Raw genomic sequence first — 21400 nt, 5'->3', positions numbered from 1 at the left:
AACAATGAAACACTTTCTTGGTGTTGGACTTGGCCTTTTGGACCCCATAGGTATCAATCTATATTTAGACTGCACTTTGGCACAGATGTGGTGTTTTTGTAAAATAGATGCTATCTGCTTTAGTAGAATCAGACATGTAAAGATCACAAATCTGTTGTAGGTGAGGTTTAAAGCATGTTAATTTTCTGGGCCACGCATTTCCCCAATTATACAATTAAATGCCATATGAGCATTTTATCAGATAATAGCCTGATCATTGTTACTGACAAGTTACTCTTGCTTGTATAAATATCAGGCTTTTATAATAAGGCCTTTAAGTAATGGGCTACTAATGCTCAAATTTAAAGATCAAAATGTCCTCTTTGACTTATCATTTTGTTTGGCACTTTGCAAATTGTTCTGCAACATCTCAGAACACAAGTTTTCCTATCCTTTCAGATTTAGTTCATGTATAATATTTGAGCATATCTGTTTTTCAGAGATTTAACCACTGATCAAACTTGAGGGTAAAAGCTAAAAGTGCTAGCAAAGCAACCTCATTCTAGGCCACCTCCCGTACCTGCTCTTGAAGTTGTCCAGACTCCTCTTTCAGAAGAGAGGCCTCAGCTCCAACTTGTGCACAGCGCTGGGTCTCCTTCTTCAGGTACTCAATCTCCCTGTTAAAGGACGCAGATCAGAGTGTCGGACTGTTTAACTCAAATGTAATAAATCACACAACTCTATTATGTTTATGTAGTCATGCTGTCTTACTTCTGCTGATACTCCTTGATCAGGCGTTTGGCTTTGCTGTACTTGCGCTCCAGGGCCTGATACTGGGACTGTGTCTCCTTCAGGTGCTCGTCCACCGCCTGGCACAGGCTCTGAGCCTCCATCCAGTAGCCCTCTAGCTTCTCCATACGCTCCTTGTTCTCCTGCAGGGTCTGTTCCAGCTGGGCCTTATCCATTCGCCAGCGTTGCTTCTCCTGCTCCGCGTGGTGCAGCTGGAAAGGCAGGTGAAGCATCCATTTCAATCACACGATAATGTAAACAGACACACACCTCTGATCCTTAAAATAATCAATGCTTTTCTTCTTCCCAGAGGATTAGGATTAACTACTACGTAATATAACATAGTAATTAAATATGATCTTAATTTAACAACGTACCTTTCTTTTCAGCTGTTGGATCTCAGCCTGGGTCACAGCATGCTTTATTTGGAGCTTTACGGCAAAGAGAGATAACATTTTTAAATACATGTGTTAATTTTAGGTACATTAGAGGAAATACGCTGTGATTACACAGGAAATGCTCCAATTAAGGAGTTCATTTCTCACCTCTTTGTATTTATGGGCCAGTTTCTCAGGGTCTGTCTCCAGAGGCGACATGTCCTCGTTCTCTGCCAAGTCAAACACCTCGATGGCGCTGGGATACGGCGGACTGACCTCCTCATCCTCGTCCTCTTCCTCATCTGTGCCATATTCACCACCCTGCGGGGATGAGGTTGAGGGTTAGGAACCTACTCACAGTCAAATTATTTAATTATATAAACTTCGGGAGCGCCTCGGTCGCCGAATGGTTACAGCACATGCCATATAACCGCAACATCGCTAGTTCGACTCCAGCCGGCGACTTTTGTTGTATGTCATGCCTCTCTCTCGCCCCCATTTCCTGTCTGCCTCTTCACTCTCACTCTGTCCAATAAAGGTAAAAAAAATACTAATAATTATATAAAGTTTAAAGGGACAGTTCAACCAAATTACAAAACACGTATTTCCTCTGAACCCTAGAATTCACTGTTAACAGTTTTCAAAAGGACTTTTTATTTGGTGGAAAGTAGTTTCAATCAAAAGTGTCCACAGTGTGTTCTCTAGATTATCCAGAGTAATTGAGTGTTTCTGGGAAGACAGATTGCTGATTAATTATTTATGCGTAGCTTTTCTTTGTTTTGAGCATCACAATGATATTACATCCAACTCCATTTTTGGGCAAAAATCTCAGATATTGATAACTGAAAACCTAGGCACATAAAGTTAAAACTATCTGCATGGCTAGATACCAGAGGTTACTAAAGGTAAGTGAGGAAATATAAATATGTTTTCTTTCTTTTTTGGGGAAGTGAACCGACCCTTTAAAGTCACATCTTGCTTCCTTATTGATGTATTTCAAGATGAGTCCAGATGTTGCAGCAGGACATCATGTGTGGAGGGATCATTCAAATTGCAAAACGGTGTCATTTAGATAGGGAAAGCTGAGTTTTGGGAAGACACATTGTTCAAACATCTTTTATGTTTGTAATGGTAAGATTTTGTTTTTGTTTTTACACAAGGTACTCTTTTCCAGGGGGTAAAGTTACTGGACTTTTGGGATTTCTAAAAGACAAAATTTGTTTACATTTATTGTTAAATGTTTGAATAAAATGTCACAGAAAACAGCAAACCAACGTGAAATAGTCATTTAATGGTGTCTTTAAAAGCACACATCTCTGTGCTGTGACACCAAAAGGACACTAGATGGTGCAAAACTCCAAAGAGCAGACTATACTTTCCATTATACAACCTAATGCTTTTCAAGAACCACCCACCATCACCTTTGCATGAATGGGGAAACTTCTTCTCTGTTATTATAATGAAACTACACACAGTTTTTGAGTACTTGTTCTGTTTATGTAAAACTAAAACAGAGAGAAAATCTGAGACACATGGATTAACAAAGCAAAGGGCATCCGAGGGCACCAAATTTGAGTCATCCTGATTTGTCCCCATTTTGGAGCTGAACTCGTTTGATCAGACTGATACGACATGCTGGATACAACAGTGTAGCTTTTCGCCAGAAGCACACACACCACAGCCACCCCAGAGAGTCACTTCTGTTCACAGTGGTGCTGGGATGAATTTCCTAATCCTAAAGGGGAACCAAGAGACATATGGGCCAACGAATGATTGCAAAAGAAAGACTTGTTTTTAGTGATGCCTTTGTTCTGTGTTGGACTGTTTTTCAGCTGCAACTGTTAAATAATAACTTACATCCCATTTATTGTTTTCTTACTTTAAATTTTCATTGAATGTATTCCGATATTTTTTTCTAAAACTGAAATTGATCCTTTCTAAATATCGACGAAACAACGACTGAGCTGTAAAAGATCATGCTACTCGCATGCTGTGTTTTACATTTTAGTAGTAGGAGTAGCCTGAATCTTCCATTTAATTTTCTATAACCTGTTAGTGTGATCATTGCAGTATGTGTGTGCATGCTAGTGAAGGGAGTAGGGGAGGGAGGGAAATTGATTAGTAAGCATTGCACCCTCACTTCTGCACTGTGCATATGCAGACATTGCACCACCACTCATTCAAGAATGACAAACCGTGTAGTTTTGTTGGCTGACACTGGATCCTACACCAGTGCTCCTTGTTTCAGAAGGTTTTAAAAATTAAACCTGAGCACAAAGACTAACCTCTTGTTCGTCCATGTACTGGTTGTACCGCTGCTCCATCATCTCCCTCTGCCAGCGTTCCTGCTCCAGGGTCTGCTGGATGAGCTGGGCCACTTCGCTCTGTTCTCCCGGCTTCTCTCGCCCGATGACAAACCTGCATTTCGACAATCAGCAGTCTAGCTCAGGATTTAACAACTCTGACAAAGCGCTAAATCCAAAACATGATCAAAGTGGCTAGCTGAACTGAAATCTTTAACTTTAACTTAATCTGATATGGTATGATACTGTATGTGCATGCTAAATAATACACAGTGATCCTCTTTATCTCCTAAACACTGAGGAGCATGAACACTGGCGCCATAAGAACCAAGAAAGTGTTTTTCATATATAATAGACTACTTACAGCCCTCTTCAGTTGGTTCAGTGTAATGTATTAATGTTGTAAGGAATGTGCTGTCTCTCTGATGACAGAAAATGGCTTCCTGTTTAGACCTGAACAAAGGCAGTCTCTATGGAGTTGGCCTCTTCTATGATTAAAATCAAACCCTCAACCTCTCCTTTAGCTCATTGTACAGTTTATTATAGAGGATATATGTTTACTGATTGAGGCTCACAAATCTCTGTCCAATTAAAGCCACAGTGTACACAGTAAACAGGAAAAAATACAGTTAATCACAACAAAGCCACAGACGGTAATTAAGCCAGCCACTGTGGCCTTTCAATTTCTGCGGCACTAGCGGGTAATAAAATGTTCACAAACACACTTCCTGCCCCTGTCTATTTGTCTGCCCGACGTTTTTTATGAATAGGTCTGAGCTCTAGTGCCCTTCACCATCACTGCAGCAGATCCATAATGTATGAGCTATCTATGGAGGTCTCTGATCTTCACAAGTCACACAACTCTAACAATTACCCTACAGTGCTGACCACTAAACCTTGAAATATGAATGAGCTTAGATGACAAAGGGAGCACATAGGGAAGTCAGCTCCACCAAAACGCCAAAGAGCTTGACTTCAAATAGCCCTCTGGCATTTCAAAATGATACTTTTGATGCCAAGTGTATTTATTCCTGATAACTGTGTTTTCTGTGAAATCTTTGGACCATATTCAGGATGTCTCAAAAAGGAGCTTTTCAATACTGAGGGGTATAATCAGGACCCTGTGAGAGTCGAGATATAAATCTACAGTCTGGTGAGCTGAATGGGCAGGATGTGGTAGAAGTCAGTCCTGCGTGTTAAGACTGGCTGTGGGTATATATCAAGAGGAAACCATCTCTTCAAGCAAGAATGCTGGATGTCATAGTGAGCTGTGGCAACAAAGTGTAACAAAACATAAGTCACAGCTAAGGCATACAGCAAGCCCAAGGGAACTACAAAATGGCAGCTGTAAAAATAAATCCCCTTTTAACTCAGAGCACAGCAGTGCTCTGAGTTAGTTTTAGAGGTATTTTGTCATATATCAAAGTACTGGACAAATAAAAAATTTGACCTGATGGTGGCGCTAGATGAAATATGTAAATGTCATTACAATTTATCCTGAGGAGGACGTGAATGTCTGTACAAAATTTCATGGCAATCCATCCAACGGTTGTCGAAATATTTCAGTCGAGACCATAGGAGGTGGACCAACTGGCAGACCAACATTTCCATCCCTAGAGCCACGCCGCTGTTATAGCTAATAAACACTACACTGGTGATGGATGATTTGTGTTTTTTGATGTTAATATACGTCAAAGCAATTACAATAACATCATGACTATTCAGAGTAACTCTTACTTGACAGTTCCTGAGGTGTTCCTGAGTACAGAGGCGGCAAAGCTCTGGGTGACTCCCACCAAACTGGTCCCGTCCACCTCCACAATCAGATCGTTCACCTGGATCCTGGAGGAGGCAGTTAAGAGAGAAGTTTAGGATTTATAGTAATAGCTCAACTATGGCTACTGTTCATCATTTTTATACATAAGCCCACACAAGCCAAACTCCATTTATAAGTCCTCATTCTTGGCAACAAGACCTATTTTCTGTTGGCAGGAATCAGAAAGACAAGTGGGACAATGAAGCATCCACTCCTGGAAATAAAACTACAACTACTAAGCTAACCTCAGGCAGACATATGGTTTACAAAGCCAAGGCCTTTTCACTTTGAATTAACATACCTGCCATCCCTGTGTGCTGCTCCTCCTTCTGTGACTGTCTTGACAAAGATGCCCAGCTTCTCCAGGCCCATGTCAGCCCCTGCACCCATCCCGATGATACTGATGCCCAGGCCATCGCCATCTGAAGGAAATTGAGGAATACCAGACCAGCTGTTACCATACTGCTATTGTAATCAATGTTTAACAGGTTTGGTGAGTTTGATTTGTTATAATGTCATGTCATTGTGACTCAAGCATGGGAGCTCATGGCAGTGTTACCATTCTCTGTGGGTGGCAAACATGGCTTTCATTCCACGTTCATGTCATCACCCTTGGGATTTAAAATGTTTGGTAATAACGTGCGGCTGTGGACTAATTTCAGAGAAGTGAGCTTGTAAATGAAAGATTGCCAGTTCAATCATGGGACCATTAGGATAAAAGATTAGTGTTTGCCCCTTTCTCTTTAACACAGATGAGATCCAAATTAAAGGTGCCCTGTGGAGTTTTCTTGTAAGCAAAGTTATGTCTGCATACAGTGTTACTCACCAAAACACATTGTGTGTGTCCTTGAGGCCTGACAATGCATTTCCTTCCTTATAAAACATTTACAAAACATTATTATTTTTTTTTTTTACTATTTTAAACCTTGCATTGTTTACATCCATGTTTGCTTGCTAGCAGTGGTCTTTTTCCCTGCCTTTGTTGGTACATTACTGCCACCAACTAACAGTCAGCAGAATAGCATGAAACTGGCAGCAGGAATGTGTATCACATTGTCTGCAACCTTGTGCGCATGCATGTGCACGATACAAACAAAACAGGAACCTACTCATAAAAACATTGCTCCATAGCAGTGCTTGTGGTCAAAAACTCAACAGGGTACCTTTAAGTGATCCTCCATTGTAACTCAAAATACCAAATAAATTAATCTTGTAGAAGTACAATCTATAGACTGCATAATAATGCTTTACTTTACTTTAAGTCGCCCAAAAAGCTGTAGACAAACATTTAATTAATGGTTTGTGACAAACTATAATATAGTTGCACACAGCTTCAGTATAAGGACATTTTGTTTTTTAATGTACAGTATTTGTCAACAACCATAGTTTACTATATGAAGACATATTTTATATAAGACTGTGTTTTACTATATTTTCATTGAGTATCTGTTTATACAGCAGCGTCAGCATCAGCAACAGGTGCCAGCGGGAGGAGATATAGTTGTTGACAAACACATTAATAAAAACATATATCTGCGTACAAATAGATTAGTATATTCTTTTTAAATGCAGAAAGACAGAAGAAAGTTAAAGTTAAAAATTACATGAAACATTTTAATTAAGCAGAAGTGTACATAGCAGTGGACTAATAAGTTCTAGTTATAAACAAGGGTAAAAATGTGAGGTTTTAGGCTTGACATTGTCATCAGATCCAGCAGGAGAATCTGTTCCAGAGTCTGGATCCAAAACTGCAGACGGCAGCTTCACCACAGGTCTTTGTCTGATTTTTTTGGTACAGTGAGCAGCACAGAGTCTGTGGATATTAGGGGGTCTACCAGGGGCATGCAGCCTATCTTTGCAGCATATCAACCACATAGTCAGGGGCAAGTCCATGAAAAGATTTCTAAGCAGTAGGATCTTAAATCAATCCTAAGACTTCATGCAAGGATCAGGAGTGATGTGAGCTCTTTACTTCTTTCCCTTTTTAGAACTGACCGCAGCATTCTGTATGTTGCTGTAATTGATTTATAGTAAATAAAGCATGCACAAGCTTCTTTGTATCTCAAGGACAATCAACCTACACATAGTCTTGAAATGATAAAACACTATTTCACTTAACTTCTTCATATGTAACTTGAAAATAAGATCAGAATCTGCGATAAACACCCAGATTTCCTGCCTGAGGTGTAATGTGCTGAGGTAGTGTATTAATTTATGAGTACTGTTTCTCTCTTTGCTCTTTTGGGCCAATAACTAGAGCCTCTGTTTTATCCTGATTCAATTAATGTAGACAGTACACACAGCAGCAGCATCATTTTATATAGAACATGTTCACATATGGTATCCTATGTAACTTGCCCTGTACACAATTTTAAATATAGTCTTGCACCATAATGTTGAAGGGGTGTTGGAAGTGTGGCTCACTGGGGGAAACAGGGTGGTTGGCAAAAGGCAGTGAACATTGAAGGCCCTTTTACATAAGTAAAAAAGAAATGTGAGTTTTTTTTCCATTTGGCTTCAAAGATAGACAGAAAGGACAAATTGAACTGTCCTGTGGGAGGTTAATCACATATACCAAAATTCATTTTCAAATATCTTTGAATGTAATGTGAATGTAATGTGTGTTTGAATGTAAACTTTCTTGTACTCATTTTGTTTCACCAATATCACGCAAACCACTTACCTGATGCCCCAAGCACGTTTGGACAAATACTGTGCGCATGAGCACTGGGAAAAGACAGCATGCTTTTTAGATAACTTTATAATGTTCAGTACCTTTCTCCAGCTCCACGGGGAACAGGTCCAGCCTCTCCACCCTCTTCTCCAGCTCGTACTCAGCAGACGCTGCCATGGGATCAACGTCTTCATTACGCCTGTCATAGTCCTCGTTGGGGTAGGTGGCAAACACCTGCAGGAGGAGACAGAGGCACTGGATCAGACTGAGAATCACAAACACTTAAATCTCTTAGTTCAAGACTTTGGAAGGCAGTGTATATTTTTCTACTGTATTTGTAACTGTCCATAGTTTTTCAGATTTCCTTGAAAAAGGGAGAATTCGTGAGATGCTCGTTTTTTAAAAGGAATAATTCAAGATTGAGAAATCAACTTAATCGCTTTCTTGCAGAGAATTAGATGGCAAGATCAATGCCCGTCTCATCTGTCTGTTAAATATGAAGCTGCCACTAGGAGATGATTAGCTTAGCTTAGCACAAAGACTTGCAGCAGGAGGAAACAGCTAGCCTCTGTCCAAAGGTAAAAAACAGCCTATCTGCACCTCTAAAGGTCACTGATTAACATGTTAAATCTTTATGTTTGGACAGAGCCAGGCTAGCTGTTTCCCCATTTCCAGTCTTTGTGCTAAGCTAAGCTAACCATCTACTGGCTGTAGCTTCATATTCAGCATACAGACATGACAGTGGTATCAATTTTCTCATCTAATCCTTGGCAAGAAAGCAAATAAGCGCATTTACCAAAATGTCAAATTATTCCTTTAAATAAGTTGCTTCTTTTGAGATACCTGATCCTCTCTGTGGTGTTTTTGCACTGCTTCAAGGTTAATCAATGTTAGCCCTGTGGTAACATGTCTCCTTAGATTTTCTGCTACTTGAGAGTTGAGTTTCTGTAAGTGACGCTTTCTATTCTTTGCAGCCATGGTGGCTTATCACGGTTTTAGTTCTACTAACCAGTTCTTCTTGAATTCACTCCAAATATAGTAACTGCTACTGAAAACAGAAAACACTCACTTCCTGTGCACCTTGGAGAGTGTGGTAAATGTTGAATCACTTGTGGGCTTGTTTTACTATATTCTTTAAGAAAAGAGTTAGGGTAAGGGGCTAGGGAATGCATTATGTCAATGACGGGTCCCCATGAATATAGTAACATTGTGTTTTTGTGTGTGTGTGTATCAACAGGTGAAAGAGTGGCAAAATGCACATTTATTTACATAGAAATGTTGTGGATTGTGACTTCACTGTATGTGATTAAAACCAAATCCACAGCAAACTACATTGCGCTGTGTTTTAGAATATCTGTCCATGTACTAAATCCAGTATTTCAGTTTAATTCCTGAAATATGCATCTGCTTAAGCTAATACAAATGGAAAAATGGATATGATGTATTCGATAAAGAAGTTACTGATCTCAAGTCAAGACTCATCACAGAAGAATGGCTGTGTTGTGTACTTTGAAATGCTCAAAAGATTTGAGATTGAAAATGAGACATGGGTTGATAATAACTGACCACTACTGTTAACACAGACATAATGCAATTCATATTTATCGACTATTTCAACTGAGACAGCCGCAGCATTTCCTCGAGGCCTCCAAGCTGTATCATTTCACAGCGGTAGGTATATCAAACACACTGGGGGGAAATCAGTCACAACCACTGAAGTTGCTCTCATGAAAACAGAGGCCTCTGTTTCAGGGCCCAACTTCCTACATTCACTCTCATCCACCAGCATGACAGTTTACATAACCACCTCCAGCATGCTAATGGATGCCCTCTGCAGCTGCTGCTCACAGGCCACACACACACAAACACACACAGAGAGAGAGAGAGAGAGAGAGAGAGAGAGAGAGAGAGAGAGAGAGAGAGAGAGAGAGAGAGAGTGTGTAAGCTGAATCTTTAAAAGCCTCACTTTCAGTCTTCCAAGGTGATTATGCATGCACCACCTTGCATGCTCCGCTAGCCACACTAATTCAGTGCTGGACCTTCTCCTTTCACACATTCTTTCATTTATTTGATTACATTTCTCAACTTTCCTATCCACAATCCTTTGTTCTCTCTGCTGCAACATTTTAACAATTTTTTCTTGAGGCTTTGTTTACTTTTATTCCGTGCATCTCTCACTTCTCTCTCTGCCGTTTAGTTTGTTCATCTGTGTTACAAAGTAGCATCTCATAGCTTCAGTGCTACCCTTCAATCATATGGGCCCCGTCTCCCTGGCAACCCCACTGTAAAGACCCTGTCAGTTTTGACAGCGCCTTTGAAATTAAACCAGCCCCTCCTCTCTCAGATTTATTCAGTATCATTGTATTTTCATGCATCATTGAACACTGTACAAGCTTCTGCTTCTACTCTTAAGCCTTCCTTACCCATAAGAATAGGGTTTAAAATGTTATTGCCTTGAGCCAAATCACTGTATGTTCACACAAGTGATGACGAGGCTGAAGCATAAAAATTACAAGTTTAAGTTAAGTTTGGCTGGGGTCAAACTATGCTTTTAATGCAAAAAAAAAAATTCATAAATAATTTACTGAATATGATTGGATGTATATATGTAGGGCTGAAACAATTAGTCAAATAAATTGATTAGTTCACAGACAGGGAATTAAAGGACTAGTTTGTCATTTTGGGAAATACACTTATTCACAATTTTTAAGATGAGAAGATTGATAACATTATGATGTCTGTACTCTAAATATGAAGCTACCACCAGTAGCCAGTTAGCTTAGCTTAGCTTAGCATAAAGACTGGAAACAGGGGGAAACGGCTGGCCTGGCTCTATCCAAAGGTAACAAAAAGCAGCACTTCTAAAGCCTGGCACATATAACCCCACGTAAAACCACATTGTGTCCTTTTTACACTTTTTTACTCAGATTATACAAACAAGATATAACATCTTAATTACTGAGCTTTGGAGGTGCTTGTTATGTTTGTACAGTCAAGCCAGTTGTTTCCCCCTGTTTCCTGTCTTTGTGCTAAGTTAAGCTAACCGGCTACTGGGTGTTGCTTCATATTTACTGTACAGATATGAGAGTGGTATCGATGTTCTCATCTAACTATCAGCAAAAAGGCAAATAAGCGTATTTCCCAAAATGTCAAACTATTTCTTTAAATAAGGATAAAGTAAAATCCCCCTATAGTGATTACTGATCCTCTGTGGTGTTTTTGCACTGCTTAAAGGTCAATCAGTTTTACATTTTATAACGATAAAATAAAGGAACTGACAGATGAATCTAAAATAATAATTAGTTGCTGCATCATTATTTGAATTGCAGTTTTAGTTTACACTATGAATTAAGTGAATCAAATTGAACCTAACCCTAGTGCAGATGACAGACAGCATGAGAGTAGCATTGAAGTCTAATAGCTTTTGATTTAGGTTACCTTCGTATTTAGAGGGATTATCAGAATGTGGATTACAGACACACAAAATACACTGTTTGCATCCTCAGTAACAGAGCATAAAACAAAAACAGTGCACTCCAAGCCTGCATGCCCACTATGACGCTCTCACGTAGCGCTGCTTCACTCCTTGAGTTTGAAGATCAAGAGGCCACAGCTGGTGGCTTGTGGTGCCCTCATTTTACGCCCACGATTCAGATTGCAGATCAAAGGAGGAGGTTCAGCAGTGTTTAACGTGGCACTGGCAAAAAACAGCCATGATCAGATGTGTGTTGTGACGTCATCTCGGGCAAGTTCAGGACCGGTGCTATGATGTAGTCCAGGCTAAAATCTTGCCCTCATTGACAAAGACTTAACACTTTCGCTTCCCAAAGGAAGATTTTCTCTTATGAGCGATGATCCCACACAGGGCAGACGGACTAATGGAATCCTGCATGATGCAACCTCTCGCCCCCAGACTCATCTAAGTATGTAGAGTAGTAGATGAACTCCTTGAACAGTGAGGTGGCTATCTTTGGAAGACAAACATTGGGATTAAAGGCAGGGTGGCGGGGGGTGGGCATGGCTGGAGAAGGACGCTGTTCCAGTTGTGGCAGAGAGTAGGTCAGAGGAGCTAACAGATGGCCACGAAACTCCCTTCCTCCCTCCCTCTATTACCAGGGATGTCCGACAAAAGCTCTGTGGGCAGCTAGCTAGAGCTACTCACCAGCTAACAGATTGTGTTTGTGTCTCTAAAGAGCACCCACTTGGGACTGTAAAGGGTATTAAAAATAGGCAGTAAGTGACAACTACCATTTTACAATGCAGTTGCCATGACAGAGAGATGGCTAAATGATAGAGCTACTCTGAAGGCCTCTGCTCTCCTACAGTGTGGTTGCATCTTGATGGCCCTCTGGCTATAATGTGATTGGGTAACACTGTGGTGGTTTAACTAGCGAGTCAGTACCCCCTTTCCCCTCCCCCACTGCCCACGGGAGCATGTCAACTGCTGGGTTTCTTTCCCTCTTGACTATCCAAAAACAGATCTAATTTTGGATTCAGCAAATAGGATGTGTGGAGGTGGTGACATTGGTTTTTCACAACAGAAATAGCGTGTTTCCACTCTGTTATTCCATCATTCTGTAGCGCCCAACTTTCCATCATTTTTATTACTCACACTATTCTTGCTATTATTCCAACTGGTTTCAGTAATGTGAGATACTCTCCATTTCTATCTTAAATGCCGAAGTGAATTATGGTGATTACCATGCATAATGTGAGATCTGGTCTTTTGGGTGCCTCACTGTTCTTTGTATATATTGCTTGTGTAAAAGTTAAGCATAAGCAGACAAAGAGAAGCACTTTTCTTCTTAACAGTTTAATAAAAACCACCATTAACTGCTTTCCCAACCACCATTGGTTAAACATGTCCAAAAATGGCAGGTAATTACTTCTAAATTCTCCTAAAATTGGGGGTTAATCCAGATCCCAAATGTGCAACACGCAGACAGAAAATAAGGATGTGGTCCTGGCTGCCATCGCCCTGGACCACTTTCCCCCAGCCAATAAAATGGATACCGTAGGCTCATCAGAGTAACGGTTGCATGGCACTAGAGCCTGTCTATTTTGGCAGGCCAGTCTTTGGTCAGCAGTCATGTTTAGGCTTAGTGCTGACCCGGGAGAGAGACACGGCAGAATGAGAATAAGGTCAGCCACAGAGGACTGAAAAGCACTACAGTACGTGGAGGGATACAGCAACTATATAACGATATGTTTTATAATTTTGGTTTATTGCATATATGACTGTATAGTTATGTTATTCTAGTTAACTGTCTTAATACTTTAATTTATATTAAATATATATACAGTATATATGTGTATATATATATAAATATATATAAAATGATGATTATATTTAGTATGACTGCTAAAAGTTCCCATCCTACCTTATTAAAGCATTTTATTTATTTTATTGTATTTTATCTATTTTCTATATATATTTAATATACTGTATATTTACATATGTTATATTGCTCTGCACATAAGCACATTCATGTACACAGATCTAGGGAATTATAAGGTATATTGTTTTATTTATACCTTCCCATCTATGTCTATCTTTACCTTTTTTTTGTGTTGCTGTAATTTTAAAGGAAAAGACTGGTGATGTTCTGTATTTTTCTTATTTTCAACGAATTCCCTGAAAAACTAACAATTAAATGATAGCCAAAGTCTTATAGTTTATTCATCTGTGCCATAGACCGCCATTGTTGTCCAAAAACAATTAAAAACACATAAAAGGAGCCACACCGTTGCACTACGGGACACATTCCCTCACTACAATGAACACGGACACTGTAGTTTATTTTGAGCACCAAATATGTATTCATAACTAAAAAAACTCCCCAACGAATGTACCATTTACAATGAAACTATATCTTTGCTTTTAAAGATTTACATCTTCAGGAGGAATGAATGAGCTTGGGAGTGAGTGCCACAGACTAACACATTGTTGGCTTTGGACTTTTCATTTGTGTAATTAGATTTGTTGACAATAATAAAAACACTGAATAACATCAGCCTTACCCTTTAATGTCTCCTTTGGGGATCATAAGTAAGTAACTGTAAGTAACAGTAAGACCTACATCTTGACTACAGTACAGGTGCAGCCTCACAGATCACTGCAACCAGTGTCTGTTGTTTTTTAAGCTTGACAAGATGATGGCAGGTTGGACAGGACAAAACAGCACTCAGACATCATGACCGAGACATTGCATAACATGGCTTGTCGCAGAACCCTGAGCGAGTGGGCATGCTTGCAACCCACCACCACTGCAGGACTGAGAAGTAGGGCAGAGTGACCTTGCTGATATTCTGTCTGCTCTCCCACCCCTCCTGGATGTGAGTAATACACTGTATGAAATACTGCAGGTCCACTGAGTCTAAGTAATAGACAGTTTGAGGATACCTTGACATATGGTGATGTCTTACCTCTCCCTGGGCAATCCCTCATTGGCTGACCTGAGCGGTGAACACAAACCACCAAAGGTTGCATTATGGGCATTCCCTATTTTACAGTTTGTGGTACAGTGGCAACCTTAAAAATGCAATTCCAATTGAACACCCTCAGTTTATTACAATATAAGTACAGTCATTGTTTGTGTTAATGATACTGTGCAAAAGAAAATCATAGGTGTTCTTTGAGCAGCCTGGCATAACTGTTGTTTAGAGTTGCGTAGGCAGCAGAAACCCACACAAAAGTGTGTGTGTGTGTGTGTGTGTGTGGGGGATTAAAAGTGCAAGAGTAGGTTAGGTGATGAGTGAGCAAGGTGATTCTGGTGCATGAAAAATAAATCTGATTATTTCTGATTTGGAGGGAACACAGCGTAAATCCAGTAAATCCATCTTATTTTTAACACTTATTTAACAATATTTCCTCCAACAATGGGATAAATAATTAAAAATCACAACATACGAGAAGGCTACATCATGACCTACAGTACTGGTACAGAGTGATATAGAATTAAGCCAAAACATGCAAGCTAAACAAATAAATAAGACATGAGCAGCAGCTTCCTGTGTTCGACAGGGAGGCGGCCCTGAAAAGTGAGGCAAGTCTGTGACGCTAACAATGCTGCTATTTTTACTAACAGTAGGAGACTGGTGACAAAGAACGAAAGGGAGAAAAGAAGGAGCGAGAGAAAAAGTGTCAGGAGGAGCAAACAAAGGGTCTAGTGTGAACTCTACCCGAAGCAGAACTGCTATTTTTGCCAGTTTGAGAGGACAGAAACAGACAGACAGACAGACAGACAGACAGACAGACAGACAGACAGACAGACAGAGGGGAGTGTTTAGTGTAAAATGGGGACAAAGAAAGACACGAGCCCAGACATCCAACCACCATCACCACAACGAGACTTAAATGTGGCCAAAAGCTGAATTGTTACACAGAGGGGAAATATGCACTAAAAATGGGTACTACTTCCTGTTTGGAAGAGAAACCAAGTGACACTGTGACTTGAGAGCTGGCAGTTATACAGTCGCATGACATTTGAGCTGCATAATAACTCCCCTCCAATTTGACCCCCCCCACACACACACACTTTACTCTCATCCACCCCGCATCAATCTCCATAACAAAGGCCACCCTGATACAGTGTGAAAGGCCTCACTAGGAGGTTATTCTCCGATCATGGCTGCAGGGTCACAAACAAAATCTGCCTTTTTATCAAAGCCTATGAGTTATGACTTCTTCATCACACCACACATAATGCTTCCTCCTGCGATCCATCTTGGATCGCATGAGGATAAAATAATGTGATAGAAGCCTGTTTTTGTTTTTATCTTCCTACATTACAATTGCATTATGGACCTACTAAGCTCAGGAATTGGGATTCATGAGATTTTCAGCATGGCTGAGTTTGCTTCCGTCCAGGTTGGGTGGATATTAGAGCCTAACATTAGCTTACCACAGAAATGTCAATATTTGCGTATAATTAGCACCCACACTTATACAAAGTTCTGTACATAAATGCTTTACAGGCCACATTTCTTATTCTTAAGTCAAGTTCAAAATATTGTATTATGGTTTTATTTGTAGATATTATTTAGAGGTGGAGGTATTATTTCCTGTGGAGTTATGTTTACGGCGAGCATTTCTCCCCAAAACGCACTGTGAGGCCAGACTAACGTGTTGAATGCATTTCCTTCCACATAAAAACATTTGCAAAGCTGATTTTTAAAATATTTTGTAGCCTGCATTGTTTACATCCATGTTTATGTTGTCTAGTAATCATCTCTGCCTTTAGCTGGAAAATTGCTACATTTCCTGGTGCATTGCCACCATCTGTCACTCAGTGGAAATGTTTGCAACTGTTCGCAATAATGAATATCGTGACACCTATATGCTTGTGAATGTGCTAGAAAAGCAGGAGATACAAAACAAAACAAGTACCTGCTGCTCAAAACATTGCTCCACAGTGCTACTAGTGGTCAAAAATCCACAGGTTACTGTTTGAAATTGAATACTCATAATCATATTTACTGTTAAACATGTTATGTTTGCAATTACTGTCATCTTAGTTGAGCTAGTTAGACATTAAAGGAATAGTTCAACATTTTAGGAAATACGCTTAGAACTTTAGAAGTGCTGGTAGGCAGATTTTCTTAATTTTGGACAAATCATGGCCAGCCCTTTCCCCCGTTTCCAGTCTTTGTGCTAAGCTAAGCTAACCGTCTGTTGGCTGTAGCTTCATATTTACCACAAACACATGAAAGTGGTATCAATCTTCTCATTTAACTGTTGGCAAATATGTGCATGTATCAAAATGTCGAACTAATTATTTAAAGTGAACTGTTCTAATCTTTGTCACAACTCTTTTATAGCCAAATATGAGGGATTGTTGCCCAAAGTGTTTATGTTAAGGGTTTGTGTAAAAAAAAAAAAAGGAATATTTTTCATTATCTGATTTGTTTTTAAACTCTCAAATATTGAAATATCAAACTCTAGTGACTAGGCACTACTGGCCGATGTGCAGCCATGAGAAGAGAACAAGAGCAACTTTCGACTTGACTGGTCATGATATAGGACAGGAGCCCTTAGTCACTGAAATGGCTTTCTGCGTGAGGGAATGTGTGTGATGTATAGTGTCAGGGCCCGCTTTAGCTGGCAGAGTCCCTGCATGCCTCAGACCTCAAGGCAGAGCAGAGCAGCGAGACTGAGCTGGAGAGGATCTGATGCTCTTCTCAAGATCATTACACCACCCCCAGACACAGAGAGACACTTTAAATCAACTCTACCTCCTCCTCGTCTCTCCTCTTCTTTCATCTCACTTGTCCAAGAGGAAATTACAGTCTCTTTTTTCACTTCCTCCCTCTTTCTCACACATACAATTCCTCACCCAGCTCCCCATACACTGTCCACTGACATTCTATTGGCCACGGCAGAGTACCCACTTCTCTAAAAACAGGACTAATTATCCAAGCCTCTTTGTTCCTCCTCCCCCAGCAATTATTTAGAGAAGCAGCTCCCACTGCATTTCAGATAAGTATCTACATTGCAGCTCTTTTGGGGCCCATGCCAGCTGCACAGTAGGAATGCAGGACCATCCATTAGCAACTGGCTACTGTGGAGGGGGGGTGTTAGTAGTGTGCAAAGCCCTGTGTTGAAACTGGTTAAAATCAAAATGTCAGCATCATTCTGACACCGGCAGAAGTTGAGTGAGTTCATTAAAACAGCTGACAGTGGCGCTGGCTATGACTGTACCACTGTAGATAAGCTTTAAGGTCAAGTTTAACAAGCCTCTCAACACACAGGATGAAAAAAAATCAAACACACACCAGAATATAGACATAATTACAAATCAGAAACCAGCACCTCAGCCTCATTAAACACGGCTCTGAGGGTACAGTCTGAAAGATAACATATTCATGTTCTACCTACAATTATTAATATTCATTCTATGTGTTTTTCCACGCATATTTTCTCACCTTGATGGGCTCCACGCTGAAGCGGATCTTCCTGGAAGGGGGTGGGTCCTCCTCCACAGGCAGCCCAACAATCTCCACACAGCTGGACTCAGGCTCGTAGCGGTCATCTACTTCCTCCTCATCAGCCTGGCTTCCCCCAAAGTCCTCCCCCACAGCGCTGTAGGTACTGATATCCACAGAATCTCGCCCCGACTGGTCGTCTCTGAGAGTCCTGTCTTCCTCCTCAGCATCCTTCACCATCTGCCCCTCCTGCCTAAGCATCTCACCACCTTTTGGAGAGCTTTGCTTCTCAGCAGCGGTTTCTCCATTCTCCACAGAGATGTGGATGTCACCTTGCAGTGCTGAGCTACTATGGTCTTTGGCCCCAGAGTGTTCCTCAGGTTTAACCTCAGCTTTTGCCTCAACACCTGCATCTGAAACAGTCTTTTCTCTCTGCTCATTTGGCTCTCCTACAGTACTGAAAAGGTCAGTAGTTGGGGCGTTTTGGCCAACACTTTGGTCCCCATTAATGCTTTCTGATGGGGGAGTCACCCTACCCCTGGGGCCCCTTGGAGGCCCCTCTGGGCCATTCTGATTGCTGATTTCTTCCTCCTGGTTGCCTGCTGCAAAGGCACTAACCCTCTTTGTGATTATTTTGGAGTTCAACACACCCACCTTGGTGCTGACCCCCCGGGAAGGGAGTGGTGGGGTCGAGGAGAGGCGGTGGAGGTTGTTCCGGAGCTCGGCTGCCCGTTCAAACACAGCACTGAGCTGGCTGACTGTAGGGGACACGGCCTCGCTGGTGTCAAGGCTGTCCAGAGACTCTGTGCTGCCGTTGAAACGAGCCACCACGTCCAACCTGCTATCCTGGAAGCCTGAGGCCTTGTCTGTCTTCAGTAGGACCCTGGTGGTGGCCAGCTTCTCCTGCTGCTGCCTCTCCTGCTGCTGCTGCTCGAAGATGCGGCGGGTCTCCTGCAGCTTGGAGTAGCTGGGTGACGAGGCCCGCTGGTGCCCGCTCTCCGGTTTGTCGAACTTGTTAACGCGCTCGGACACGGTGGATCCGAGCTTCAGCAGCGCGCTGTGGTCCACGTTCTCGTTTAGGCTCCCGGCTCTTGGGAGGGAGAGGCGCACCGATTTGTCGGCGTTCCTGGCGACGTCCTCTCCCTCTGCATCGGCGGCTGGGGATGTGGTCTGCATTTGCTGGAACATGTTTTTGATTCGGTGCACATTGGAGCCGTACCTGCGCCCTCGGGGGCCCTCCTGCAGGTCCCCGTTCGCAGCATTATCTTTGACGGGTTTCAGGGCCTGCATCCCCGCCTCGTACGCGTTCCTGTGCGGGGATGGGCTCCTGAGCGTAGAGCCAGAGCCGGTGCTCTTGGATGTGGATTCGGTCTTCATCATGGTCAGTCAAGCGTCGCAACGGATGCTCAGCGACGGCATGTCTCCTTTCACAACCCCCGGTGGCAAATCTGTATTATCCACCAGCAACCGATCCTCGCGAGGTGGCGCTCAGACTAGACCGGCAGATGGGGAGAAACAAAAACAACAGATCATATTAAAGGCCTGCTTGCATCCGCTGCAATTATCGTCCAATGCAAGAAAGGGAGCACGATGCATCTGTCATTAGCTCGCTTGCAGTTACAACAATGCAAACCTAACCCTCATAGATAATTGCTTTAGTCATTAAAAAATATTTGCACAGAGAAGTAGAACAGTAATGAGCCGCGGATTTACCGCAACTGACGACAGATTGCTTACGTTTAATCCCTTTTTACAGGCAGCATCATTTTGATCTCTTCATTCTGTGAGCTGCAGATTTCTGGTCCTCCTCTCGCAGCGGCAGAGTGCTGCTGCATGGAGGAAGGAGCAGCTGGGTCATAGTGCCCGCCCTTTTTAATCTAATAGCAGCCTGTTTTACTGATTTATTGCATATCATCCTAATTTATTATTCTCAGGAGAAGTGTATTAACCATAAATTGTTGTAGTGAGTGATGGGTATTATTTCCCTTCTCATATATAGTAAATGAGTGATTCCCAAACAGGGGTAACTTGATGCCGGGGGGTAAGTGGATAATGTGGAATAGGCCTAGCTCAACTAATTTGAAAAAATATAAATTATGATTTGATTAAAAATATATATCCACATATTGAGTCAGATGCAATTACATGTACGATTGAAAGCACATGAAAACTAGTTAGCAAGCGAGCAAAGAAGTCTAAACAGTTACTATAGCTAAGCTAACGTTTATGGATAACGGTTAAAATAAAGTTAGCTAGCTAAAAGTAACTTTAATGGATAAACAGTTGAAACAGCTAAAAGTATTGAATAGCTAAATGCTGAACAAGCTAAAAAGTAGTGGATACATTACTGAAAAGTGATGGATAAATTACTTAAATTGACAGCTAAAAGTAATGGGAAATGGTGAAAAGGCAAACAGTAATTGATAAACAGTTGAAACAGAAAACAGTTAACTGTTAACTTGTGTAAAAGTGGTGGATAAATGATTGAAACAGCTACAAAATAATGGATTTTTTTGCCACTAAAAGTAGTGGACAAATGGTGAAAAAGTTCAAAGTAGTGGATACATGGCTGAAATAGTAACTAAGGCTAAAAATAATGAATAAATGGTTGAAATAGGTCGAAGTAGTGGATAGGTAAAATGGTTAAAATGTTTAAGATAGTTAGCTAGCTAAGCTAACGTTAAATGGTTAAAATTCCCAGCTTCTGTCACTACAAGTGCTAGTATGAATGCAAACATGACTAAACCGAACTTAATACTGACAGTTCAGTTGTATGAAAAAATATCTACAATATCCACTTTTATATAATTAATAGTGTTAAATAAAATCCGGTTTAAAAATGAAATGAAATAAACACATTTGGAGGTGTTGAAGGAGTAACTACTTTAGTTCATCTGACAGGGTTGTGGGAGCACATCAGACAAAAAAAAATGGTTGGGAACCACTGTAGTACTTATAGTAGTATTTCTTTTATAAAAAAGAAAAATGTATTTGAATATTGATAATGGAAAACACCCAACCCCCCCCCAAAAAAGCAATAATTCTTTATGCCAGTACAATAAAATAGCCCCTAGACCAGATTGCACTGCCTACACAAGTGTAACATTTCACACACATTAAATTAGATCTACAAAAACCCCTGTTAGCAGACAAACTCGTATAAAATGGCTGACCACTTACCAGTCCTTGTGTAGTCTGTGCACCACTGGAATATCAAACTAAGCGGCTGTGGCTACCAGAGAAGCCGCCTAGCATTAGGACCCAGTAAAACATCAGGCACGTCAAACCTCCTTGGCCAATAACACATCCGTTACTTGCAGGCCACATAGTTGCTTCCTGCATTCTGCATCTGTGCTGATAGATACATTAAATGTTATCACTGAAGGTAGACAATGCACTGAACCTACCCACGCCGTTTCTGCAAACATTTTACGGGGGCTGATTTATCTACAAGGCCAACACATTCATGCAGCTGTCCCACACATAGGAAAGAACAACACGAGACTTATTTTAAAACTGCCATCCGCTTTGCCTTTTA

The 21400-nt window shown here is 41.1% G+C and overlaps 1 protein-coding gene across 2 annotated transcripts in view; it reads right to left on the bottom strand.

Moving 5' to 3' along the window:
• LOC122867156 (neurabin-2-like) overlaps positions 1-21400 on the bottom strand; it is a 24048-nt gene extending 2648 nt beyond the window's left edge. Inside the window, exons 1-10 of one of the 2 annotated variants that reach the window (XM_044177551.1) lie at positions 21043-21400; positions 17863-19355; positions 8040-8172; positions 5566-5686; positions 5186-5290; positions 3431-3563; positions 1314-1466; positions 1146-1199; positions 751-980; positions 560-656 (exon numbers count right to left, since the gene is read on the bottom strand). In XM_044177551.1, the coding sequence (XP_044033486.1) occupies positions 560-656; positions 751-980; positions 1146-1199; positions 1314-1466; positions 3431-3563; positions 5186-5290; positions 5566-5686; positions 8040-8172; positions 17863-19242 (2406 nt within the window). In that variant the 5' untranslated portion in view covers positions 19243-19355; positions 21043-21400. Of the gene's footprint in view, positions 1-559; positions 657-750; positions 981-1145; positions 1200-1313; positions 1467-3430; positions 3564-5185; positions 5291-5565; positions 5687-8039; positions 8173-17862; positions 19356-19599; positions 19749-21042 lie in introns of those variants that run through there. The other variant, XM_044177550.1, reaches the window with a different exon arrangement.

The sequence above is a fragment of the Siniperca chuatsi genome, linkage group LG20 (genome assembly GCF_020085105.1).
Source record: "Siniperca chuatsi isolate FFG_IHB_CAS linkage group LG20, ASM2008510v1, whole genome shotgun sequence".
NCBI classification, from domain to species: Eukaryota; Metazoa; Chordata; class Actinopteri; order Centrarchiformes; family Sinipercidae; genus Siniperca; species Siniperca chuatsi.
This window is presented reverse-complemented; position numbering and strand designations above follow the sequence as displayed.